Source organism: Hylaeus anthracinus, unplaced genomic scaffold (assembly GCF_026225885.1).
Source record: "Hylaeus anthracinus isolate JK02 unplaced genomic scaffold, UHH_iyHylAnth1.0_haploid 0, whole genome shotgun sequence".
Classification (NCBI taxonomy): Eukaryota; Metazoa; Arthropoda; class Insecta; order Hymenoptera; family Colletidae; genus Hylaeus; species Hylaeus anthracinus.
Window position 1 is genome coordinate 22,558,241 of NW_026533254.1, and position 27,883 is coordinate 22,586,123.

The following is a 27,883-nucleotide window of genomic DNA, read 5'->3' on the forward strand; positions in this document are numbered from 1 at the left end:
GAGTGAGGCCGATGTTGGCAGCGCTGAACAACTCGATTGTACACGGCCGTCGATGTACCGCTTCGTTTGATATTCCGCGAATCGAGAAACAGTAACGCGGACCATGACGTTTTTGCCGCGGGCGTCCGGTAACCGAATATGCCTCCTGAGACGCGTGCAAGCGGAAACATGCAACCTGGCGTTCTATTCTCTTCCGTCAACGCGAAAAGGCTACCGCGGACCATTGAAATCACAACAGACGAAAAATAGTTGGCATTCTGTTAAAAGGAGAACTGTTTTTCTAACGGATCATCTGTGCCTTTATCACGCGAGGCGGAAGGATATCGCATTTCTCGTATAGATTCACGTTGCCGCCATGTTTTTGTTGACTTATTTGAAACTACTGAGGCTTTCTTCACTCGTGACCTTTCAGGATTATTGAAAACGTATCGGTATATCGCCTGGAAAATATTGAAACTTCTTTTTGTATGTGCTTGTGAATTCACTATACTCCTACTATAACTACCCGATCTAAATGAAATTTTTGTCTGTTATTCTACATATATCGACGGAAAGTATAGGCCACTAAGTTTGCGGAAACGTCAACTGTAATTACTATTAAATGATATTAAAAATATTAGCCTTCAAAGACGTCAGAAATTAAAAGACTAACCTCTTTAAATTTCTCGACACTATTATACTCGATTATCGACCGTGCAGGGATGCTTTATCCTCTGAAAAAATCCAGTGCGACGTATCGGTTTAGGCAATTTGTAGAATTCAATCGGGGACCCCGTGTTTCGCGGCTATTTTCGACCAAGCGGAGGCAAATAGCGGTCCTTCGCCGGGTTTTAATTAATTTCGTTTTTAATTTCCCCATTGTCGTTCGCAGTATTTTACCTGGCCGTTTCTGCCGTCACGGTAGCAGCGGGGTGAACGGCGGAGGCTTCGGGGGGGATGGTGTCGCGGGGGTTGAAAATTCCCAGCCGACGCGGACGAACATCGTCCTAGATGTTATCCGGGAAAAATAATAAATCACACGTCCGAGGCGTCCAGTAATTTAATTTCTGGAGGACTTTTATGCCGTGGCAACTTCCCTCCACTGGGGATCGGTGTCCGGCCCACGAGTGCATGAAACGAGGTGGAAAAAAAGAGTCTGTTCGTCCACGGCCCCATTTCCACCCCCTTTGTTCGCCCTTTTTACTCTCAGAAGTTTTTCGCGGCATTTTTCCGTGTCTCTTTCTCTGTCTAAAAAAAAAAATAATAATAATAAAAAAGATAGGAAAAAGAATGAGCCATGAATATTCTATGAACGTCGCGGATGAATTTCAATGGAAGGGTTTGTTTACGAACGTCCAGCGCATTCCTCGAGCATTCTGAACTTTCCAAGGTCGCGCATACTTCGTCGCTCCGCTTTTTTCGAGGAGCGAGTTAATCGTCGCGACTGTTCTAGCGGAAGAAATAAGGGAATTTAAAGGGTAAGTATTTGAACTCGCGTTATCGAAGGGTTGAAATTAGTTACAAGACGAATTGAAAGAAATTATTCATCCCTGTTCGAGGAACCTTTGAATGGGGACTTTTATCAGCTGCTCGGGATTATGTTCGACTGAGAGAGGAAATTCTTGACTCGTACTACTTCTCGATTGTTGACTCAAGTATTGACTCTTACTACTTGCTGATTGCTGACTTAATTATGTATTGACTCGTACTACTTGTACACGGTTGTATTGTTATGTTTTGTGTTTGGCATAACAAGAACTTTAAGGATTAACGAGTAACTTTAATATATAACAGGGTGTGTACAACACTAATATCAACAAAGGTAATTAAATGTGTTCTTAATTTCGGAACGTCAGCATTCAATGGGGTCTAGTTCGAATATGACAGCTTGACAGGCGATCAATCCGATCGTCTTCTTCTCGCTGTCTTCTTGTTCCGGTCGCGAGCACCAGCAGGCCTTGGATCCATCCAAAGGGTGCTCGCAACAGTATTAAGAAATCTATGCAAATTTATACTCTTGTATGAATTACACTCATCTCTTATAACATTTCATAATCAATAATATTTGAAATTTGTTACAGAGGAAGACTACGACGCGTTCTGCCTATCGTACATGTTTACATACCGCGACTTCGAAAAGGGTACCTTGGGACTGGCGTGGACGGGAGACTTAAAGAACGCTGGAGGAGTTTGCGAAAAAAATGGGGTGAGTTTCCCTCGACTTATAGCACACTCTTTTAGAAATATACTTGGTCGCAAAAGGAGAAACTTACAGTGGATGTAGAATGTATTCGTACATCGATCAATTTCCCAAAAAAACTTTTGTATGAAATTGTAGCTTCTTAACTTCTTTCTTTATAATCAATCAAACAACATTTACTTGTTAATATAATTTCTGAAATTAATAAAAAAAATGCGAGAAGTGGGTAAAAGTATAGAAGCAATAAGTATTTGTACGATTCTTATGATGAACCATTTACAGTAGAGTTTGTGACATAAACACATTAGTTTATTGCTCCGTACGAATTAGAAAACATCAAATTTCCAGTAAAGTACTTTTAAAAAAGGTTCTAATAGAGGAATAGAAAGAGATCCCACTTCAGATAACTAATAATTTAATTAATTTAACGCTTAAAAGAGTTACAATAATTTATAAAATCAAAAAGAAATCCCACGAAGGAAGTATTATATACTCATAAATTAATGTTAATTTTTTTTTTTTAATCACGTTTTAACAATTAAACAGTTGTGCGAATACTTGTTGCTTCAGTATTTCTATCGATTCATTGTTTTTTTCTTGTTAATTTCGCAACTTACATAAATAGCTATTTCTTTTTGTACTCTATCTATTCTAGAGATTTCCGAGAATATGTAGAATGTCATTGTTTATCAAAAATAAATTAATAAATTACAATTTTACATAGTTTTTTTGGAAATTGATCGGTGTACGAATACTTTCTACACCCACTGTAGCTATCTCTATTCAGTCCTGTTCAGATGCGTGGCGCTACCTCTAGAACTAACGCCACTTTATCTTGCAGCACTACAGGGGTAGCATGAAATCGCTAAACACTGGTATAATCACCCTCCTGAACTACGGCAAGCACGTACCACCGACGGTTTCTCATGTCACCCTGGCACACGAGATCGGTCACAACTTCGGATCCCCTGTAAGTTGGCTAGGGCTTGCATGTTGTCGACGCCAAGTCCGAATACACATGAAAAGTTTCGGCGATGGTTGGGTAATGCTAGAACCGAGGATAATTTCACCGAATATCGTACATGTATTTTGATTTCTGACCGCGACTCTCAACCTAAACTTCGTAGTTCCGAGGAAAATTTATGAAAACGTTGTCTTCTTTGAAGAGGGGGTGCTGCAGAATGGAATCTAACCAATTATTAGAGTAATCAAGGGGTGGATTCTTGAAAGTGTTACCAGTGGAATTTTACATAGGTTCGAGCAATTTGTTAAGAGCTCCAAGTGACCAGAATTTGTTAATGACTGGAAATTGATGAAAGTGTAGGAAAATGGGAAATCAAAGACTGAATTGAAAAATTGGAAAAAGAAAAATTGTTTCGCTTTTTAGATTACTCTTGTAATATCCTTTGAAGCATCCCTTTGGAGGGCGTTCATGGAATATTCAATTAACAGTGCAACGATTCAAAGACAAAAAGCTTCCGGGGGTGTCAACGTTAATTGCATTTTCTTTCACAAAAGGTCCGAGTCCATTCCAAGGATGGTTAGTAGCAAATGATCCAACGTCGGGTTAACATGTTCCCTTTCTGTTAACGTGACAGCACGATCCGGACGAGTGTTCACCTGGAGGAGAGGACGGAAATTTCATAATGTTTGCCAGAGCTACCAGCGGGGACAAACGAAACAACAATCGCTTCAGTCCGTGCAGCCTGGTCTCCATAAATCCTGTTCTAAATGCCAAGGCCCGCTCGACCAAAGGCTGCTTCGCCGGTGAGTAGGGACGCTTTCGGAATTTTAATTAGTTTGGAACAGAGTCAGAGGCTGCGTTGCTTCGAGTCATCAGACCTGACCTCACGGTATCGATCGCTTGGTCGCGCGATCCTTGGATGAATTATTTATGCAATCGCGCCGAAGGTGCTCGATAGATACCGTTAACTAGCGATCAAGGCGTTTCGCGTTGATGAGTTCCGGCTCGGGTAGCACAGGAATTTTTCGCTGTAGCAAGCGTTTTGCGTGAAACTTCCTCCTACAAGAAGCGATGGGTATGAACGATAATGATTGATTATTTAAAATGTTGGGAAATTGGGAAATTGAAAAAATCTTTAGGCTAGAAGATTGGGAAAAGTTGCGAGTTGGGAAATTAGAAAATCTTTGAGCCGTGGAAATCGGGAAAGTGGAAAAATCTCTTCGAGTTGGGAAATTAAGAAATTGGGAAATCTTTGAGTTAAGAAATTGGAAAATCTTTGGTCTGGGAAATTGGAAAAATCATTGAGCTTAAAAATTGGAAAAATCTTATAATTAGAAAATAAGGAGATAAAGCAACTGCAAATCAGAAAAGTGAGAATCGGGGAATTGTTTAACCCAGAAACCAGAGTATCGTGAAGTTGTGAGAAGCGTGTCGTCGCGCAGTTAAAATATTTGCTGCTCGTGGACATCACTCTCGTCGGCTTTTCTCCACATGTTTTCTCTCCATAAAATACGGGAAAGGAAAAAGAGACCACCGCGATACCGAGGATCACGGGACAACCGTAGTTTTTCTAATCCACCTTTACTACGTTAATAAATTCGCACAGCGTGGGTAAAAAAAAAAGAGAGCAGGGCGGTATCGTTGGTACGGAATATCGATTGACCCAGGGTCTAACTGCAACTCAATTGCAATTCTAATAGCGGGCTGTACATGGCCCGCGCGAAACTCGTTTCGGACAACGAGCATTGGCCGCACAAACGTACGAGCAAACGAGCGACGAATCGTGCAAACGGGAAACAGATACGACACGTTAATGGTTAATGACACAAAGATCCCTCTGACCATTCCGACGAGTGAAAAAAAATCGTTTGGATTTCGTACGAAACAATGTATTTTTGCGGTACACACGAGCGAACCGAGAACGACGTAAAACATCCAGTAAAATTATACTGAGCGTCCTGTTTACACGTTGAATATTTTTTTTTTTTGTCAAAATGTCAACGGAATACATCCAATTCGCACAAAAAATGACTCGCATTCCCTTTGTTATTTCCACTTTTCACGTTCAATTCTCGAAGAGTTTTTTACATATTCATAATAATAATTTTAATTTCTGCCCTCTGATCTATAACGAAGGAAAATATCGTAATTCAGGTACACACGGTTTAAAATCCGTTGATGTTTTTAAACGTCGAAAAGAAATTATACCTTTTGCACCTGCGTTGACGAAAATATGAAAAACTTGTATCCAAGACAGACAGAAATAATTCCAGTACAATTTCACGATGGTGTGAGAAAATTCGCGGGAAAAATGTTGCAAGAATCTGCGTGCTCGAGTTGCGAAGCTGATGTAAAAACAGAACGGCGCAGGCATCGCGGCTCGCAATTGATTCTATTATGCAGTCGCGGCCGACTTGTTGGGCTTCATTAAATCCGCGATTGCATTAAGCTCGCAACAAATCAGGTTAACATTTATTCCGTCTACTTTGCTTCTATTCGCGGCTTGTTCTTGGCTCGTCCGAAATCCGAGCAATCTAACGTATACATTGGAATTTCGAAAGACTTTGCGAAGCTTCGCGCGAAAAGAGTATTCAACGGACTACCTAGAAAAAAAAAGAATTAGGTCGCCTCATTAAATTCACATGATTCCCAAAGTAATTTGCATCGAGTACACAAAAGCTTTCGATTTGGGAGTGGAATGAGTGTTACGCTTCGTTCAAAGTGTCTGAACAAAGAAAATATAGAAACATAATGAACTTGTAACGTTGGTTTATCGAAGTGTAATGGAGAATCGATGATTTCTCAGAGCCTCAGACTGCCATCTGCGGGAACGGCGTGGTGGAAGACGGCGAAGAGTGTGATTGCGGATGGGAGGAGGACTGCAACGACCCTTGTTGCCACCCTCAACGACTCCATCATCCCTCTCATGAGATACCTTGTCGTCTTGCCGATGGTGCAGTGTGCAGTCCCAGTCAGGTAAGTGGCCCCTTTTCGTTCATTTGCTGACTGTTCAGAAACGCTCGTTTCGTCGGCGAACTGCGATTAAGTCTAATGTTCCTCCCGGGGCGCGATCTACCTTTTTAAACTTTGCTTTGTTGCGCTATTAAGGGGACCCGTAACCTCCCGACACCTGTGAAGCAATGACGAGATTGTACGCCTGTAGAAAACAGAAAAATTCCTACGGAGAAGAATGCGATTTTAGATTGGAATATTTTCTGTGATTATTCTAGTATACTACAATATTGGATCTCATAAAGGAGCCTCAGATTACTATTTTTTGTGAGATTATTCCAAGCAAAGAAAATTCACGATTTTTTTAGTAGCAGCATGTATTTTTGCAAGGCCCATTCTATTATGCTTTCCGAGATGCATTAAACGAGGCAAGTAAAGCGTACCTACGACGGACCATTTACCATAACTTCCCATGAATACCGAGGGACCGAGAGGTTTCTATTTTTTAAAGCCCCTGAATGGAAACGTTGCGACAGAAATTGCAACCGTGCCCCTTCAAGCAGCGAGTTTCCTTGAAATTTCGACAGAGACCCATTTTCATTCCTACAAAGGCTACAATCTATGCTGAATATGTTATGAATTCGTATCGCATACCTTGAAAGGGTAACACGTCCTGCAGAACGGAACACAGACGTGCAATATCGATTTCCCTCGGGGACTTGATGAACACTATTATTCCCTGGACGAAACAGTGGCATTTTTTTATTCAAGGATGTAAAGAAATAAAAAAGATCCATATAAACTTAAATAATAACCGTGTCTCACCTTCTTAAATTAAAACGAATACGTACATGTTGTTCTTCGTAGAATCATTACATGGAATAGTTTCGGAGGGTGAAACTTTCGGGAGTTGTTGTTGTCACCGTAGTTAAAACAATAAATAAGCATCCGTTATTTTTAGACGGTCCAAAAAAGAATCCCGTTACTTATTTCCGAATACAACCCATCGATTTCCAATCTCCAGGGGTTGGAAAACAATAAGCAACAGCCAGAATGCATCCTTCGCGCGTGTCACGAAAAATGAATCAATTTTTCCGACCTGTCAAATGGGAACTCCCCTTAATAACGAGCCCTTCATAAATCACCCCCGAAATGAAATCCGTACCGAATATGTCTGCGTCCGATTACAACCCCCTAACGTGTAACGTCGCCAATTAATATAACGCGACGTGGAAGGGGCGTGGGAGGGCTTCGGGTGGGTATGGCGGATATTGATGTTTATTAATGATACAGTGAAGCCGTAATTAAACGCGAAACGCGCAGTTACATGCGTCCCGTAGCCTCGCGCGAGCGCGTCGGTCTCGCGTTAATCCGACCAATGCCGCTCGTTTGTTACCCCGGACGTGTAGAACTTCGATACTCTCCTACGGTGTGCGTTGGATAATTAAACGGGCCGCCGATAATGAGTAGACGAACTCCTTCCGCGGTTGAAATCGAGACGGCAGTAATTTACGTCGCAGCGAACTTTGACGCTCCTTAAGTGGAGTGGGGGGTCGATGAGATGCAAACTGTAAATCGAATGTGAAAGGGGCCGACTCGAGAAATCCCGTCCCCATCGCGTCAATCTTGCCAGGTGGTTCCAAGGAATTGCACTGAAGTAAAATAAACATCGAAATTGGCGATAATTTTAAAAGAAATTATTACACGCTTTTGTGACGGGAATATTATTGTACCTGTTTCGTAAAGCATTCGATCTCCTAGAAGTGAAGATTATTGTGAAGTTAGCAGTAGTGGTTGGGAGGAACGAAATCGGTAAAGAAAATTCGTTGGCGCAGTGATTAACGTGCTTGCTTGTGACCACAATGGTCTCGGGTTCGAATCCTCTAAAATAGTTTCCAATTTTTTCCGGGAAATCTGGACTCGTTATTGGAAATGGGGTGAAAATAACCCAGCTAGCGTTGATTAGAGATCTGGAAAACAAAAGGAAATTTTCCTCTAAGGCAAAGAAAGGAAAAGGAGTGAAGATACAATAAGGATTCCGGAAAATGAACACATTAGGAGGTGAAGAAAAATATGTAGGTGAATACGAACCATCGACTTACAAGCCCTAGGGATTGTGAAACAATAAACAGTAGCCAGAGTGAAAAGCAAGAGAAATCCGTGGAACAAATGAAAATATTGAAGGAAATAACAACGACCCAGGAAAATGCAATGTTGATGGCAAGAAACGACGAAGAGCCAGCGAAACGCAGCAACAACGGGTTCAATTCCTGAGACCAAACGTCCTTGAATACACCACAGCGGTTTCCATGAACACCGCCGAAACGACCACTTTTCCCGGTAACATTGCTCTCCTAGCAGATCGTATTACGGGCTGCGAGCAATCTCGTGCACGTACGATTCTTCTCGCTCGAAGAATCTTCCTGGTCACGGACGACCACGGAGATGGCACGAAGTCGAGAATTAGTTTCCAGGTATGTTCGGAGTCTCTGGTTTCCAGATACGCGGTGTTATCGTCGACGAGGTGGCAAACACGGGCTGAGAGAGGAGACGAGTTTAATTTTCAATGTTGGTCCGCTGTCGCGTGTCCCTGGCTTTCGATATACTCGTGGAAAATGAGACTAATTAATCAAAGGAAAATCGAGGCTGAAATTCATTTTTGTTAAGGTTCTAAATTAAATTGATCGTTAAGGCTGAGACAGTGGGGATGGTGGAACGAAACATGCGAAATCCGTTCTACATTCCAACGAATCACGAAGCCACCACGGACATCCTCGGATCTACCCGTCACGGGGATACCAATCGTCAAGATTCTGAAACTCGACTGCTCGATAGAGGGCTACTTTCTTTCTCGTCACGCTATCTCGAACAACGGGAGATAGTCACCCGCCAGCTGCTCTTACGACTGATGAAAGAAACGCGAGGGAAGAAACGGTAAAAGGCGTCGGGAACGATCGAGGCCAGGACCAACTGCGCGGAGATGGCTGGCGGAGGGGTTGCAGTGGAAGCGTTAACAGAAAAAAGGTGGTGGAATCGGGGGAAGCGCCGCTCGCGGAAGTCGATGCATTAGGTGGATCGCGGGAGAAAAGTGCCGGATGCAAAACACGTAGATCCACGGAACGAACGCCTGGGACGTAGACGAATGGGCGACCTCCTTCGGGACGCGTGTTTGCTCGGCGGTTGAAAGAAACGACGCCTGCAATGAACAAGGGAGGGAAGAGGAACCGAGAGGAAGCTGCGGACATTAAGCGGAAGCAGCAGTATTAGGGTGTCCTAGGAAATATTGCGCTCTTCGAAGACTTAATTTATTAATGGGAGGTCCTGGTACGGACTGCTAAGAAACGGGACGCTTTATCGAATTTTTTTGGGGGTAGAAGTAAAACAGATAAGTGGAAGGGGGCCTTCGATGTTTTATTCTACGACCTTTTAACTTTCGGAATAAAATTGCTAGCACGTTAAATAACGAGATCAGAATTAGAGAAGATGATGTAGGTCAACTCTGATGAGAAAAAGGGTGGGAAAAATGGCGGGAAACGACGCAGACGTGAAAGTTGCAGTGGAATAGGTGTGTATTATTTTGCCAAGTGACTGCAAACGGTTGATGAACTCGGACCACGAAGTTCCCCGGTAATAGCCAGACGATAAGTTCTCAGACTTCGTGCGACTTGACACGTTTCTTATGAAACTTTAATACAATTACACGGAACAGCTTGCTCAGCCTGGCAAAGGTTCCAGGGTTATCGCCGAAGAATATTTCAACCCCCCACCTACTAGGTTTGGTGGTAGCTAACAAGTTCTCGGACAACTTCAGACTTCGATTGTTTCTGGGTAGCTTGACAAATTTTCCACGAAAGTTTGGCACAGTTACAACCAAGTCCACGTTTGCCGAACTCGCGGTAGCTTAGTCTGCCCCAGGGTTTCAAGAAAATATTAAAGGGTCGAATTATCGCGAAAGAATATTTCATGACTTTCGATTATAAATTCCCCGGGCTAATACGTTTAGGAGGTAACTTTTAACCTCGGTAATTTCGAAAGTATTTGATAGATTCCTGGGGAAACCTCGATGCACATTCCAGACGTGCCATAATTAGAATCGAAGGTGTACCGAATTTGTTCCTTCAGCTGACAGAACCCGTCTCGCCTGAGAATATTTAATCGCGCTCGACACTTGCCTCGACAATTCAACTTGTAAAATACTAGAGACATGATATAAAATACCTAGTGTATAGCTAGGTATAGCTACTATGACCAAATACCTTGACGGCTAGTTAGACACGGAAAGAATGTGGCTTCTACGAACAGTCGTAGTAGGCGTACAATTTTGTATGTTTGAGGGAAAACAGTTTCTGATTGGTCTGTTGGTTGGTTAAAATTCGGGTGGAAATGGCAAATTGCAGTGACGTGGACGGAAGGTCTGGTTTTTCAAGTTAACCGTAGCGAGTAATAAAGCCAAGCAATACCTCGACGTGAGAAATGCAGAGAGAAGGAAGGATGAAAGTGCGAATGGATGGAAAACAGATGTGAGCGTTATACCTTTACTTTCGAAAAAAGGAAAACGGTCAGTTTGAACGTAGCCAGCGAGCAGTAAACATCGATAACCGGATTTCATTGTACCACACCATTTTTACCTTTTTATTAAACTTTATTTCTTTTAATTTACGCATCCGTGTTCATAACATCATAGCAACTCCTCTTGCTTGATCCCACATCAATATTTGGAATGTAAATTTGAAACGTGAAGAAATCTTAAAGGCGTCTACTCCTGCCGCTTCCACCTAACTATGTTTCGAAAACGCTGTGTCTTGGTGCCGCCTTCAGGCAGTTACACAAGATAATACGAAGGACTAGTGGGGAGGGTTGGGGATACGAAACAGGAGTGGGTGGCAAAGGTGGATGTTCACCGATATCCTCCAGGGTGTCGCGTTCTTCCTCGTGACAGCATTAAGGATAAGGGATTGCGATCCCGGGAGGAGTTCTGCAGGGAAATGAAGCACGTATAGGTGTCACGATTGAAACGCAGATAGGGGGCGTCGTGCTCGCGCTGGTGCATGTGTGCGCAGACCCGCGCTTTGAAAATAGAACGCGAGGGATTCGTTTTATCGAAGGAAGTCGCATTACCGTTCTTGCTGAAGGATCGCATCTCTGGTGGCTTGGATCGTTCGTCATGTATTCGTTAAAAAGAGGATATCACTTTGATACGGTTCGACGATGATGGCTCATAACATCTTCGACGTTTTAGACAATCAGATAAGAGGGCATCCATTTTAACGAGCCGATTAAACTCGATCTATTAAAATTAGAAGAAATTCTATGTGGGTATAGTTCATTACAGTGTTTAGATCATGAGATTTTATGGCCCTGGTATAACATAACCTCCAAAAGAATAAGAAGACAGGGTTTCAAGAAAATATTAAAAAGTTTCTAAAATACCAACGAATCTTGATTTAAATTTTTCACTTCCTTTTAATTAAGATTTAATAATTATCTCATTCGAATAGGCAATCAACGACCACGCCAGACAAAGGGTCCCCCAAGGAACGGGATGATTAATTCGATCGCAGGTAACAAAGAACCGGAGCAGCTGCTCGGAATCAAAATATTTCCGTCGGCCAGTGACGAATTCCATTAGGAGCGATTCGAATAATTCCACGGTTCGTTAGCCGGTGGCATTTCGCTACATCCGCGGCGGCAATTACTCGAAGGAGGACGGGCTTCCGTTATTTCCCGCCATTGTCGAGCTCTCCCGTCTTCTCCGTCCAAGGAATTCTACCAAGTATTGAAATTCGATAAATTGATTCGTTTCAGCCCGTGTTATTACGTTCCGGTGTAGAGAGGACGGTAGAAGAAGTCGAGAATTCGCCGTCATAAAGCTCGAGGAGGAAAATCGCTTGGTTTCCGTTATTACGTCGTAGGCCATCAGGCGTGTGCGTCATGCGAACTCGTGGTCCACTGCGAATCCACTGCATAGCTCTGGCTCTGTCCCTAATTTTCGTGAACCCTCTCCGCGCCAACGATTCGCCAATTGTAATGGTATACAACTGCGTTAGATCGGTTAGGTGTATGCTACGTGCAGGCTCGATATGTGTTGCATCTGGGTTAGATGTACAGGATGGGCCGTCGAGTACGTGTCTACCTGGATACCTGGTTCGGTTCGAGGTAGAAGCTATTTAGAGATCTAGAAATGCGTCATTTCGAGATCATTTCGATTCCGTCTTTCGATTCAATCTTTAATAAAGGCCACTAAAGGGTTGCACTTTGCAAGCTTGGAAGAAATTTCGATGAGGGCTTTGAACGCTCGCGAGGTGCTCGAATTAATGACGGGCTGGTGTTAGGAGTTTCGGAAACTGAATTATGAACACGTAGATAAGACTAATCGTCAGCAAATTAACGGTGTCGAGCGATTAGGTAGACGCGGGGCTAAACGAAGAGGTCGATGAAGCGATGGCAGAGTAGATTTCTGAACCGGCTCGAATTTCCACACCGGGCTTCGATCATTCTCGAATCTCGTCAAGATAAGTCTAGCGATACATCTTACCATTGATTAAAAATTCACGAAAGGTGGAAGCTAAACGAAGAGCAAGGCCCGGGCGTAAATCTTCTTCGAATTGCAGCTTCATGGCGCAGGGAAAGATAAGCCTTATCGTTCACTGATTGAAAACGTTAATCGTTACCTTGGAATGAAGAACGCTTGCTCTTGGGATCGGATAATAGGGCTAGGGTGGAAGCTCTCGTCCTAATCGAGTGGGAAATCAGATACGTTGGGGGTGCAATTATAGGGGTGAGATATATCCTAAATCATCGAGGAATTGCAATCTGGAAGTTCCTTACTAGAGTAGTACAGAAATTGACAACTGCCCTAATTCGTCAATAGTTTCTTATAGTGCCGATACAGCGAGTTGTGTAGTAAAGGAAAATGTACAGGGTGTCCCAGAATTAATGTAAGAAGGGTAATTGGGAGTAGCTGAGACGATTCTGAACCACAATTTCTTTTGCAAAAATCTTGCATGGTGGTTCGTTTTCGAATTATTAACGAAAAACCATCGACCAATCGCAGCGTTCGAGTACGCTAGCCACGACCTGGCGTAGCCAGCCAATCCTGGCTCGAGCCTATGCTCTCGCGACTGAGCGCGCGCTACACGAGCGCTGCTATTGGTCGGGTGGTTTTTCGTTAATAATTCAAAAACGAAGCACCATGCGACATTTTTGCAAAAGAAATTGTGGTTCGGAATCGTCTCGGTTACTCATCTCGTCTTAAACTAATTATGTAGCAGTGGAACTGCAACTTGGAAGACACTTCCAAGACAGAAGCTCCATAAAACCGCAGTACATATTATTCTGAGAAATTACAACTCTCACGATCCAACTCACAAGTAACTAAACCAATTCTCAGAACCTTCTCAAACTAATTACGTACCAGTGGAACTGCAACTTGAAAGTTCCTGCTGTGAATAGGTATCCAAACCTCCATGAAAGCACATCAACATTTCTTCCCTTTTGTGTTTTCCAGGACACTGACTCAGCATGTCCCTTCACCCGTTGGTAATCCTTCGATTTCCCAGTAGCGCTTTATCAACAGACTCTTCGAAAAACAGTATCACCACGAGATCTCTCGGCGTTGGTCTTCCTCTCGGCCCCGATACGGCGATCCGCGTCGCAACGGAATCGCCAGCGAGCGAATGCAGCGCGCTGATAAAGCGCACAGGGCCGGATTTCCCGATCGCCGGCAACATTCTCGTGGACCGACTCCGCTTTCCATCGGGTTATTTATTTTCTGATATATGCACCGGCCGAGAATACATCCACTTGCATCAGCATCGAATTTCTTCCGTTGCTATCCGTGCCAATTCGTTGAACCGGAAAACTCAACGGACCGGGGAACCTTATTTTCCAAGCATCGACTGTCGATCCCACGGGTATCCTTCCATCAGATATTCAAACCGTAGATCGTTCTTATCTGCACGTTAAGCGAAAATCATTCGATTCGCTTAAACGTCCCGCAGCCCCTCTATCGTTCTCCCAGCGGTCCTCAGCCTTTCGTCGATTTAATTAAACCGAAAATTATCGCGCCCCGACGTGCCCAGGGAGTCGCTCCTGATAGAAGACGCTGAGTCTCTGATAAATCGTCGTTTCCATTGTGCCCGGGATCGATTCGTGTTGGGATTCCCCCGTTCGGGGGTTTCGTGGATTCTGTAACTCGTTCACAAACGCGGTCCCGCCAGGGGAAATCGAACGTCGTTTGGCAAACGTTTCGTTCTGCCGGAGTCTCTGCTCGACAGACCTTTTTTAAATACACAGTAATTATCCGAAATCGAGGCCTCGACGTTTGAACTCTCGAGAAAAGGTCGAGTGATCGTTCTAGGAATCAAAAGAGTGCGTTTTCACTTTGTTAGGGTATTATTATCAATATATTTTCATGATTTCTCGAACAAAAATTAGCCCAAAATATGTTCAATTTATATATTAAATTTTACTTTTTAAACACTTATACAGGGTTTTAACAAATATGTGGGACATTTCTTCAGGATCAAGTCTACATACCTGTACGAATCGAAAGGTCCTTTACCATTTTGCAATCTGAGGCTTCGTTGTTGAGATACAAGTGATTGAAATTTACAGTTGTAACTTCCGACGCGGTCGCACATGGACGGCACTCACACACGAAAAAGACGCACCGATATACACTCACTAGCGTCATTCCGCCAACCAGCTGATTCGCAGTTGATTGTGAGCCGTCCATGTGCGACTGCGACTGCAAATTTCAACCGCTTATATCTCACCAACAAAGCCTCAGATTGCAAAATTGTAAAAGATTTTTCGATTCGTACTGGTATAAAGACTTGATCCTAAAAAAATGTCCCACATATTTGTTAACACCCTATATAGAAATTAATCTACCATTTTTTTGTCACCAACCTGAATAAGGTCCCTGAAACGAGACACGGGCATTTTCTCGACCGATTAGCGCCCAAAATGGCACTTCGTGATCCTCGCCATTGAGATACATGCGTCAATAGAAGACAAACACCGGAGGAAGTTTTCCCGAGCGTGAAATCGCGGCTTCGCGGTCTGTTTGTGCCTCTCGTCTTTCGGTGTACTTCTTCGATGTGTTTGCGTATCTCACTTTGTCGAAGTCTGAAACTTCCCTCTGTGTTCCTGAAGTTCTACACATATTTATCCTGCCACAGATGATCGTGAAAAGTAAATTCCCGAAGAAGTAACCGGCAATATTTATTTGTCTCGATGGTACTAATGAGTGAACACCACCTTTTAAGGGGTATTCCTTTTTAATTTGCATTTCTGGATTTGTTTGTTTCAAACGTCGACGTTCCCCGGAAATAAATAGGGACTGAAGGAAGTAAAACGTTATAACAGCGAAGAAGTGCTTTTATACGTGGTTGTTTGAACTGTACCTCAAAGAATTTGCTTTTAATTCCGCTTAAGCGCATTTCACCGATTCGCGCTGCTTTTCAAGTTCCTCGAACCTCGTAAATCGGAATTTTCTAGAATGGAGTCGGGGAAGAAGTGAAACGACGCAGAGAAAAACAGTATAACGAACTGAAATTAAACCAAAATGATAATGCATGAATGGTAAATGGTAAACAGCTTCAACCGTTTACTTTGACAACAGAGGAAGAGATTTCATTCTACGTTTGTAGCTTTGAAACCGCACCAAATATTATGGTGCTTTCAAGTTCACTCGCTCGAAGCTACTTGGCTTACGCATTAATTGCTAACAGTTCGTGGATCGACTGCAGTCAGTTTATTTGTACGAACTAGTACACATCATGGACCACTGCACGCTATATATGTAACAGTTACAAACTGCACAGGATTTCAGAACGTATACACCAGTACCAAGAGATTTAAATAATTGTATAACATTAAATCATGTTAAATTAAATAAATACATTGATCTTGTTAAAACGCTCTGATGGGAAATTTATAGAAAAAACTTGTGAACCTTTTTAAAAGTACTAAGTAGCATAATGCTTAGCTCACACGGTTGCTATTCACGAGGTCCCGTGTTCAAATCTCGAGGGATGTGATTTCGTTTTTTAAATGAAACTTTCTTCATTTCGATGAAAATGTTGAGGCAACGATGTAATAGGATAAAAAAACATTAATCCAAAATAGAAAATGGCGGAAAACTGTGGAAAATACAATTCGGAGGGGAATTTCCCCAAGGAAAGAAAATGTCAAAGGGAAAGGAAGAAAAAGAAAACATGGTCTAAGGGAAAAAATACAGGAAAATAATTCAAGGGAAAAGAGGAAAAAAAAAATGTTCTAAGAAGGAAAATGCAGGAAAATAATCAAAGAAAAAAGAAAATGTTCTACAGATATGAAAAAGTAAAGAAAATGCGTGAAAATGGGAAAGTAAACCAGAATATACAGAAGTACAACGGAACCTGGAGTTGAAGAAAGAACAGAACACTGGCTCGACACCTAAAACCGTATGAAAAATCGAGATATTGTTCGCAGCCCCGTGTACAATGCCTTCCCGGTATGCACACCAGCAAGAGCGGCCAGCACATTATCATCGACACGTGGCGAAATAAATTAGCGAGCGACAAAGCAGCGCCGATAACCGAGTCACTGAATTGTGGTCTAAAAAAGAACGTCGTGTCGTACGTTGCGCCAGAAGACCCGTGAATCATGAATTTTCGATGAGATAAAGCCGCGAGTATGCGGCAATTATAAAATCGCAATCAGCCGGCGGGAAATTGCTCGCGTGACCACGTAATACCAATAGTTATCGCCCACCATTAATCGCGTTCGTTTCATTGTGCGCCCGAAGATAAGTAGCGCGCTGCTTTTGTCTTACTTTTTACGATACCAGAGACAGAATGAAATTGTTTATCTTGGAAAGTGATAATGGAATGGAATCCTTCTTCTCGTCGTCACTTCTAAATATTTTAATCAAAGATACGCAAGGCTGAGTTATGAAACCCTACCTGCGGTTACTCCTAAATTATTTGGTGCACGAACAAATATTTCACGCAAAATTTACATGGTACCAAATGGTAGCATACTTTCAAGACATAAAAAAGAATTCTCTCCCACTGTCTACTGTTTAAAAAATTCTCCAAAAAAGTATTCATCAAGGTACAAGGGAAATTTGGTTCTACATTTCGAGCTTAATCGCTACGTCAACCCAAAAAATGAACATTTCCATGTACATTTCACTCGAGTCAGTGTTATCTATGGATACCGTACCTAGCGATGTTCTGTTCCAGGGTCCCTGCTGCACATCCGGCTGTACTCTGCGCAATGGCGATAAGTGCAGGGACGACAACGGATGCAGGGACGCGAGCTTTTGCGACGGTCGCGGTCCCCAGTGTCCGCCATCCATCAGCAAACCTAACAAGACCATATGCAACGAGGAGTTCGTCTGCTACATGGGGGTGAGTACACGCAGGTTCCCCCTTTCACTCTCTACAACGCTCCTCGATCCCCTTCGTCTTCCATGGCGAACTTCCGTCGCGTCTCCTCGGCTGGGCCGCCTTTTCACGCGTATCGTTGATGTACGAGCGGAAGTTTGCGAGAAAGTGGTCAATCCATTCGCCTGTCAAGTTCTACGGGCATTCGGAGAGGGGGTAACCCACAACGCGCAGATCTTTATGATCGTTGACGTCCTTATCGTTGGAAACCGCGCAGACAAAATAGGCCATGCCGCGCTGCATGGAATATGCTGATACGGAGTGTTTAGATTAAGGGAGTATGGTAATTGGGTACTCTGTGAACGTCGCGTTTCTTGACGTACAAGGGGGTGGACAAGGTAATACGAACGCACGCGGGATGCATTACGTTGCGCCATTAGCGCAGGGTTAAGCTGCCGTTAGTATTTTTGTCCCGTTTCCAGTGGAGTGTGACGATTTGGGAAAACTGTCGCGAACCTCACGCGCTCGTTTATTGTGAACTATAATTCAATAATAAAGGTCGATTTAGGCTATACGACACGAACCGGCAACGACACGATAAAACATTAAAACACGCGTTTTAATGGAACTATTCACACCTAACAGACACCGACCTGAACGTTCCGTCAACGGGAATAGTGTGAATAGTACCATTAAAACGCGTATTTTAATGTTTTGTCGTGTCGGTGCCGGTGTGTGTCGTATAGTCTGAATCGACCTTAACTCGAACGTCTTTACGAGTTGACTGTCGGTTGGAATTTGACAGTTTAACAGGTCCACCTGCGTGTTTCTTCCAAGCAAGGAAGAAAACAGAGTAGAGATCGCAGAGTATCTTCGCACTTTCAAACTCTATAATATCTCACTACTAGAAAATCTCCTACTAAAAATAAATTGTAAATATTACCAAGTGTGCTTTAAAGGATACTTAAAATATCCTTAAACCTCAACAAAAATTAAATAAATTTTTCTCTGTAAAATATACACGAAAAACACCTAATATTTGGCTTTCTAATGTGGTTCTCTCTTTATGTCCGTACGATCACCTGCTAACGAACGTCCTAGTTTTTGTACACTGAAGCTGCGGAAACGGAGATATTGCACCGTGAAATGCGGTAATAAAGAGTTAGGCCAGAACGAAACGAAGAAGTACGGCGTTACTTAAACTACTCCACGTAGCATTTAGTCAAGCTTACGAGCGAAGTTTATGAAATCGTCGCAGCTGACGATAGTGGCTGAAATTACTCGCGCGAATTTACGATTAACCTGCGCAAAGCTGGCTAGGGCTGTCTAGCTACTTATTCATTGGACCCTGCCTGCCGTTTCCGTGATCGTAGCAGAAACCATAACGCCGCATACGCGTTATCAAAGTTACAACGCTAACAGCGCTACGGAGGACAGAGACGTTTGATTATTGTTACTGTGAACCGTGCGCACGCAGCTGGAAATTAGTTTATAACGAATTTGACCAGGTGCACCTTTTAGTCCGCCAACTATGCGAAGCTAAATGCTCCATAATTCAACGTCTGAATTAATTGCTCGCGTACGAAAAAGAATTTAGGAAAGTGCACGTTTCGTCATTTAAACTTTATTACTGCGTGGAAAAATATAATTAGGCTACGCAAAAGGAACGCCGAGTGCCGGCGAAAGAAATATCTCAGGCGGAAAACGTAAAGAAAATTCAATTCTTCAAAGCTGCGAGGCGAGAAGACCACTTGAATTTTCGAAATCCATTTCAACTCGAAGCTCCGTACCACTCGGATTTCGCAAATAATAATTCACGGTAAATTCGAAGAATTCTGCGATCGCCCTCGTCTCGGGAAATCCACTTTATAGTTCTCCGGGACAAGTTTCGCGCTTAGATTTCCATTAGCCGTCGATTTCGCCACGCAGGAAAATCCGAACAGGCTTGGGAACGAAACGAGGGAAGCTCTGCGTAGCTTACGACCGGCTCTGAGAAGAATTCTTCGCGGAGCGGTTTCGTGACGTGCACGCGTGCCATTATTCTACGCGTCGCCCTTTTTCTCTTCGCTCCAGCCTCGAAGGTTGGATTTACGGCTTCGCGTGGAGCGAAATACCCTTCGACTCGTGGAAGCGTTTTCATCTGTCAAGAAATCTCGACGGTGGTCTCGATCGTGTCGTAGGCTGTATTGCGGCGGGAATACAGGCAAAGCGTGTTTGCTGCGCGAACATATATTATATTTTACACCGTTAACGAAAGTTCCAGTATACCGAGGGTGAATGAAAACACAGTGTCGACGATGTCGTACATTAAAATGCATGAACCGACTAACCCGTCGAGAAATCTTCACTTTAACACGGGCATTAATTCTTATCTAATAAATTATTCTGCAACGCGAAAGTTCCTACTTTTCCCAACGGCCGTGTCCCGCCGTCGGCTGCCTGACGCCGCGTTAAGGACACGTTATTGTACTTGCAGATTAGGAATGCCAGTATTTCGAGCGGATCGATCGATATTATACAATACCGAAGTCCGAACGCCGAGGCTGTTAATTATCAATATTCGAGGCACAGGTAGAGAACTTTCTATTAAAATTACGGTTACGATTGTAATCGTAATTATGATTACGGCGGACCAACACTGGATATAAATCAACGGACTTGATCCTAAAAATATCTCTAAATCACGTATACGATCTGCAAATTTGATTAATCCCCGAGTCATGGCCGCGAATGCGTACCACCCCCGCTGCCTTCCCTCCAAGTCGGTTTACGAAGGCGCAATAAACATGAATAAGGGCGCGAGGCGCATCCGTGAATTTTTGCAACGGAGCATGGTTATTTCGAAAGGCGCAAAGCTGTTCCGAGCGTGCAAATAACGGGAACGCAGACACGATTCGTAAGAGAATAACGATTCAAGACTTGGGCTTATCTATCTTCGGCGCCCGCGGAAATTACCTCGTATTTAGAGGTTTATGCATGTAGGCTGACACTTTATCGGGCTCTTGCATTGCTTCCAGGAATGCACCGGCAGCATTTGCCTGGCTTATGGCTTGGAATCCTGTCAGTGCATCGCCGGGCCCGAGGATCCCCCGACCAAGAGCTGCGAACTGTGTTGTAAATTGCCAGGAGAGGATCAACCGTGCCTGTGAGGGACGATCATTGTGCATACACGTTGTTCCGCGCGCGAATGTCTGCGTCAGTCGTTTCACTCTGGAACAGTTCCCCAGGAAATAGCACCGAGCGTGTTCCGCGAAGAAATTACATCGAGCGATAACCGTGCATCTCCGTTTGATCGATGGAGTCGGAGGCTAACTTTATAGATTCGCTCCGAAGTCGGCTCGTGGACTTCCACGCCTGTCAACGAAGACATTCGCTGAGCAAACTGTCCTTTGTACTTTAGCTTTGAGCTCAGGGACTATGTAGATTCGAAGACTGCAGAAGATCGAGGAGGAATTGAAAGATCAGGGATTAGGTGTTCGTTAGATTTCGAGTAGCCTCGCGTGGGATAATTGAAGCATTCGGGAGAGACCCCTTGATTCCTCTGTGTAATAAGATGAAGTTGAAGTTCAATGACATGGACAAGAGGGATTAGGGGATCAGGGTAGGGACTGAGGACAGTGATCGTTAACTTTTGCTCAGATGCAGACCTCTGGGAAGGTTAACCTCTTCAGGGACGATTATTTCTTTTCTTATCAAACTTTTGTTCTTTTCGTTGTTGACAGTAATTATAATTATAAAAAACTAAACGTTCACGTATATGGCCAAGGGCGCGAAGAGATTAAGTGAAACCTGACCTAACACGGCTAGGAATTACTTCCAGAACTGATCTTTCATTTCCACATCTATACACAGTGTTTGGCAGACAACATATTTTTTAAAATAAATTCGGCAGCAAAATTTTTGGCTTCAATTTCATTTTCGGGTGTAATTTCGGCTCTTAAGGCCTCGGACACCTGTTGCCAAACGCCCTGTACAATGTTTGCGAACGACAGAGGCAAACTGTTAGCTCGACTTCGAGAAGTCATACGAGACGTATCTCTTTGTAGATCATCCTTCGCCTGGAATTCAGCGCCGTACGATATTCCTGATATGCTGTCGAAGCCAGGCACGCCCTGCAACGATTACAATGGCTATTGCGACGTATTCCAGAGATGTCGAGAGGTAAGGTTATCTATTCAAGCTGGGAGACTGCACGGGGGACGCCAAATGCACTCGACACTTTTTCCATGGCATCGGGAATTTTATTACTGGTGAGGGGACTCCACGGAGCCCTCGCAGACTTTGTCTTGGGATACGAGGTATTATTTGAAATACATTCATAAGGCCCAATGACTGGGCCTGATGATGTATCCACAACTTCAGTGTATAGGATTATTATCAAGTTGCGAACATTTATAAATTTACGCCAAATTTAAATATACAAAAATATACGAGGATGTGGACAAATGCATAAATATATTAAATATAAAAAAACAATATACATGTCGAATTGAGTAACCTCCTCCTTTTCGAAGTCGGTTAAAAATAAAACACAGTTTACGGTATTTAGAAGTGAAAAACAGCAATTTAAATTATCCGCAGTCTAATTATTGCAATGGTGGTCAGTGGTGTACTTTCTCTATAAGGCCCCTCATAAGGCTCAAAAATGCTCAGACACGTATCCACTTATTTTCAATGCAGACTCATCGTGTTAAAAATGATACAAATCTGTAAAATATATATATTACGAGTGTCCCCCCAGACTGTCCCCGCTATAAGGCCCAAATTGTTAAATGTCTGGTTGGGAGGTGGTATCAATAGCGTCTTTCAGTGGTACTACCATACCATACTAAATAGATTTGTTCGATAACACTTGTTAATAATTTCAGGTGGACCCCAGTGGGCCTTTAGCGACACTGAGAAGATTGTTATTGTCAGACGCCAGTTTGGCAACCTTCCGACGATGGCTGACCGACTACTGGTACGTCGTCGCGCTCATTGGCTTGGTTCTGCTGTTAATCCCGGTGAGTAACGCGGTACAGTTGATTTCTTGCTCGGAACGCTTCGTGATCGTTCGCCCTTGGGCGAAATGCTTTGAAGTGATCCATCGACTCGACAGCTTTCCCAATGGAGCCGTGTGTTTCAAAAACAAATAACTCCCTCTCCCCAAACTCCGTGATCCGCGCGACCGACACAAGTTGAAAGTATGTTTTTTGCAACCTCGATGCATCTGCGTACGCCGAAAATACTGTTGACGCGTCGAATATCCATGTAAATCCAATTACGCGTCTTGTCAATTGAAAAGTTTCACTCCCGACCGGTGAAAGGCAACTCCGGTGACATGTTACACGGTTCTGTTTTTCTTTTTTTTTTTTTTTGTTTTTTAGCATCCTCGGGAAAAAATTGTAGTGCACAACGCACCCGGGAGAAATACAATTCAATTATACTCGACGTACCCCTGTTTCCACAGTGAAAGCCTGGGAAAACGTTTCGCGTGCTCTTATACGCGGAACGCGATCGAATGATAAATCAATCAATTCGATTTATAACTATAATCCATCTCTGGCCGGCTGGCGAAAACAGGGAGCGTGTATTTATTATTGAAATAATTAATTTTCGCGTGTCGTTCATTGCGCGCACGTCGGATGCTACGGTAAATTGAAACACGCGTTCCTCCGATCGCGAATCGCAGAAATGTTTTAAATAATATCCAATTGTCGCGAAATTAATGTGACTTTTAGAGTATACCCAGTTGTACTTCTCAGTCGGAATTAAATACATTTTATCGGGACATATCGAATCGTTAATAGCGATCGTCGGTGACGGAGTTTCTACGTTTGATCGTGGTTTGTCGCGACGAAAATGTTATCGGTTGATGGGAGCCATATGCCAGCGTGTATGGTACCTCCTAACCTAAATCCTTAATATTCCGTTGGCTGGATCTCGAAATGCGTGGACAAACATTATCATGCAACCGAATTACTCGGTTGCTGTTTACGAACGTCGGACGTTTGTCTGTTAACGACTGCTAAACACAACCCCAAACTGTTGACGATAAACATCTGACGTGATGGTTAGATTAGGATCAAGAAACTCGAAATACACAGTATGGCTTTCATGTTTCCATCGCATGACATTAGAGTGAATATTAGGTTTCAGGGTGGATCGATGAGTCTAATACTTCCCCCGACTTAAACAGAAAATAACCATTTTGTTGTTGGAATTGGAATCCTCTTCAAAAAGGGCTTCTCGAGTCGAAAGAATTCATATTGTTCTGGATAAAATCATGCATTGTCTGCGAATGTTTGAAGAAATTTAAATGAAAGTATGGTTCTGACTTCGAAATGTCATAATTTATTTTTATATTTTATATATTTATGCATTTCCTTACATCCTTGTCTATTTTTCTATGTTTTAAAATTTGTCATAAATGCATAAATATTTACAGTCCAGTCATGTATGTAGAAAATTATGTCACTATGCTATTTCATTCGAAAAACCTATTATTTTTGTAGTTTCGAACGCGTACTTTGTTTTTTAAATTCGTGGAAGTTGGCACATTCCCTCAGCGTATTATTTAGAAACACGGGAAATCATGAGAGCTCGAGACCCAACGCGATTAAATAGGGCTGTAGAAACGGGAGAACGTTAGTGAATGGCAATTAAGCGCGGGAAGGTGTCGCGCGAAATATATTGTAAATTCGATTCCACGCAACTTGGCCAACTTCCGACCTGCGCTGCCGCCAAAGCAGGTGGAAATTCATCCGGAGATAGGATTAAAGTGGCGACAGTAACGCGACGCTGCTACGAATTATGTTGTAAACCGTATCACGTGCGAGCTTCCTACGGGATAATGTAACGGTGAAGGTTTTCGAAAATATCGCTGCCATGAGAACGGTGTAATTGCAACTAAGAGAAAAATTACAATGTTTGAGCAAACATGTGAATAGTATCATGAAATATTCATGTTCTCATCATTTGTTGCTTCATAGATTTTCTGCATAAAAGCCTTGGTTGCAAAGCTACAACAGGCACAAGGTTATTGGACGACTCAGAACTCCCTCAAACAGCTTGAAACTTCTCGAAACCCCTTCCAAACATTTTAAATTTTCTTGGAGGCTCTTCGACTCCCTTCAAGCCTCTACAAACCTCCTCAAACACCTCCAAAAATCAAGCTACTCGACCGCGATACCTTCTACAAAAGTAATACAAAGAGCTAACCAATTTGTTTCATGCCCCAGGTGCTGTTGATTCGTCTCCTGCGGAAACGACGCAATCGTCTCGTGAAAATTCTGTCCACGCCGAGATCGACCCTCCAACCCCCCAACGCGAGCGATCCAATTCCCCAGCAACGGTCTTCGGCGCGCAAAATACAATCCATGGACATCTCGCGTCTGAAGAAGAGGATCGTCGAGACGATGAAGAGCCTAGCATCTCCGCGACGAAAGAAGGAGTCCTCCTCGCAGGGTAACACGTTCCTGGTGGGGATCTCCCGCCTCTTGGGTAGAGACTCGACTCGCCCGGGGTCCGAGGAACGATCCTCGAACGAGGTCGAGAAACTGTGCGACGCCAGAAACGAGGAAACGCGCGAAGACGCCGAGGGGAATGTTCCCAGGCAAAAACTCGGCTCTAGGAAAGAGACCAACGGCTGGAGGCGACTGTCTCTACTGTTCCTCGGCAATCGCGGTGCAAGTTCCTCCCCCACCCGAAGAAAATCGAACAACGGCGAATCGATGCGCGTCGCGGCTTGGAGAAGAAGCGTGCAGGTCGAGAAACTGTGCAACACGTCGAAGACGATCGTGAACCCCTTAAGCGGCGCCTACGGTTATCAAACCGAGCCTCTCGTGGTGCCGGACACACCCGACACACCTGGGGAAACGTCTGAAGCGAGAACCCAGACGTCTGATCGGACCGAGTTGCTGGCAGACAGTTAGTTCTGAAGAGGGACATTGAACTCTGACCCACTCTGTGGAAACGGTGTTCTTTCGATGCGTTCGAACGTTGGCCGAGATACAAGTGTCTTTATCTTTTAAGTTGCAAGGTGGTGAGTCTAGGGTTTCCGTTTTTGTCGCAGTCTTGTCGCTTCAAAGAGAGATCCACCGTATTTCTGCTATCATTGAAAAAACAATCATGAACCTGTTTACTGGTTTCATTTTAATACAGTAACTTCCGTTTTGAAGATTCGATTTCCACCCCAGATTCGAGTGACTTCCCACTATTCCTGTGTAAGTGTGAGAAATCTTATCGCCCTAAACATGCTCGATTTTGTCACTTCGAAAATGGATCTACTGTACCAGTAATCACCCGCGAAAATTCGATTCTTTTGTTTCCCTGTTTGATTGCCTATCGAAGCCCAACGCAACCATTCAGACAATCTCTCCGTACTGTACAGAAAACTTCGGGTTCGATTTTGCGTTAACGGAAGCCTCGGAGTGGTTAACCGAACTGTGCACCGCGCCTAGGTCTAAGAAGACAATATTTGATCTCCACTTGCGAGATGAAACGATCGATCCCGTCGAGAATGGGACGCGACTAGCGTCGAACTCCGCGTGTAAATATTGTACAGTCTCTTATACCGCTGTCGCCGTAGATTAGTTTCGAGAATTAAGGGGTGTGTGTGAGAGGGAAGCTCGCGAAAGTTTGCGAAGCCGAGTGGGTTCTTGTAATACGTGTAGCCAGACAGCTCTTCGCATAGAAACGGACCAAATATAGGGAGGAAGGGGTAAGATCGTCCAGCGCTGAACTCGTAGATATGTGTATATAAAGGAACGATTGTTACTGTACAATAAATCGTATGTTATAATATATTATAGATTCCCTACCAGCAAGATATACTTGTAATACACGTGTATATGGATTACGGTGATTTTCCCCCATCCTTTTGGTTTGGTATATAGTTTATTTCTTTCATCAATGTTTCAGCCATTTTAGGGACTTTTCAAGGCATAGAATGTAATAGTTAGATTTGTATCATGAAGACTGTATAAGGAGATCCAACTCCCTAAGAAAGTTACTAGAAAACTGTTATCGAAATCCCGAACTTGAAGTTATGAGTATTTCGTCCACTCGCGGCCCAAGTGCGCACAGACTACGATATATATATATGTCATATTTGTATGATAATATATACACATATGACATATATATATCTTAGTCTGTACTCACTTGCGCCGCAAGTGGTAGAAATGTTCATAACTTCAAGCTCGGGATTTTGATAACACTTCTACACTACACAGTTAGGACTCCTTATACAGTCTACATGATTTGTATTAATACGAACAATACCTAATAATGTATACAGCAGCATCTAATTTGTAAGCAGCGCCAATCAATCGCAATACACTCATTCTGCCATCACTGTCGGTATAGTGGAGCGGGAAATGTAGCATGACGCTACAAGAATAATGTATATGATGCCATCTAGCCATTAAAATGAGAACTATTCGAGGACCAACTTAGACGTTTTCCCAATAGAGGCACTGATTATAGGTCGGCATCTTAGTTCGGTCTCTTCACCGCTAGATATCACGTCACTGCCCAGTTTCCTTCTTAGCAGCCATTAGTCCAAGTATTAAATAATTATTTATTTAATATTTATTCTGTCTAGATGTTTCATATTGCGTCGAAAATCATAGTTGATACAACAAATAATATCCTGAGCGTTAAAATAAGTTCTTAGCAAACAAATTATTTATCAGGATTTTAATTAATCTTTTACCGTGTTATATAAAAAAAAAAACGTAACTCCATTTATGAGAAAAATGCTATTACTCGTGCATAAGAGTACACGAACAGCCGTGATTTGTTGTGGGAGAAAGTAAGAATCAGAAATTATTGACACGAGAACCAAGTATGATCCTCGTCGGTGATTTAATGTAAATTAACCTACGCGACCTCGTGTGATTGGCGAAATGTCATGGCTGCGCTCGAGTGTAAATACTCCTTTTACGAGATATCGATTTTTCTCGATTCCCTCGCCGTTGATCGACCCGCGATATAGGTGGCCATAGACACGTGTCGAGTTGCATTTTGCATGCGTCTTTACACGCACGGTTTGTATCGAAACATGTACTACGTCAGATTAATTTGCCTTGTCTATACGTACAGTTACCGTCTGCTGGTCTACTTTGATAACGATTTTTGGAAAAATCGGCGGAATTTTATTCGAATAATGGAGCACGAATGGAAACTCAGTATACCGATTTATTTGCCCTGATTCTGAATAATTATTCGGATAATATTCATATCAAATTCATTAAAAAAATCGCTCCAATTGAATAAAACAAAAATGAATAGGAACATCTTAATTTTTAACTAAAATAGTTCAAATTGAACGAAATAAAATAAAAATTGCGTATCTCCCTGTTACGAGTGCAGAAATTTTCTTCTTTCTTCAAAAGAATATCGTCATTTATGCGACAGGATTATTTG

General features: G+C 43.0%; 1 protein-coding gene and 1 long non-coding RNA gene across 2 annotated transcripts in view; one reads left to right on the forward strand and one right to left on the reverse strand.

Annotated features, from left to right (window-relative positions):
• The window catches only part of LOC128896276 (disintegrin and metalloproteinase domain-containing protein 10-like), a 166,816-nt gene extending 140,401 nt beyond the window's left edge, over window positions 1-26,415 (forward strand). Inside the window, exons 8-16 of the mRNA XM_054159527.1 lie at window positions 2,061-2,185; window positions 3,021-3,149; window positions 3,778-3,946; window positions 5,950-6,119; window positions 17,330-17,497; window positions 20,491-20,618; window positions 21,520-21,634; window positions 22,342-22,476; window positions 24,694-26,415. Coding sequence (XP_054015502.1) covers window positions 2,061-2,185; window positions 3,021-3,149; window positions 3,778-3,946; window positions 5,950-6,119; window positions 17,330-17,497; window positions 20,491-20,618; window positions 21,520-21,634; window positions 22,342-22,476; window positions 24,694-25,386 — 1,832 coding nt within the window. The 3' untranslated portion in view covers window positions 25,387-26,415. The remainder of the gene's footprint in view (window positions 1-2,060; window positions 2,186-3,020; window positions 3,150-3,777; window positions 3,947-5,949; window positions 6,120-17,329; window positions 17,498-20,490; window positions 20,619-21,519; window positions 21,635-22,341; window positions 22,477-24,693) is intronic.
• On the reverse strand, window positions 6,134-7,206 carry LOC128896277 (uncharacterized). Its single transcript, XR_008461951.1, has 3 exons — window positions 6,947-7,206; window positions 6,750-6,834; window positions 6,134-6,666 (listed from the first exon to the last, which is right to left on the reverse strand). It is a non-coding gene; the product is annotated as an uncharacterized LOC128896277 (long non-coding RNA).
• Window positions 26,416-27,883: the final 1,468 nt, after the last annotated feature.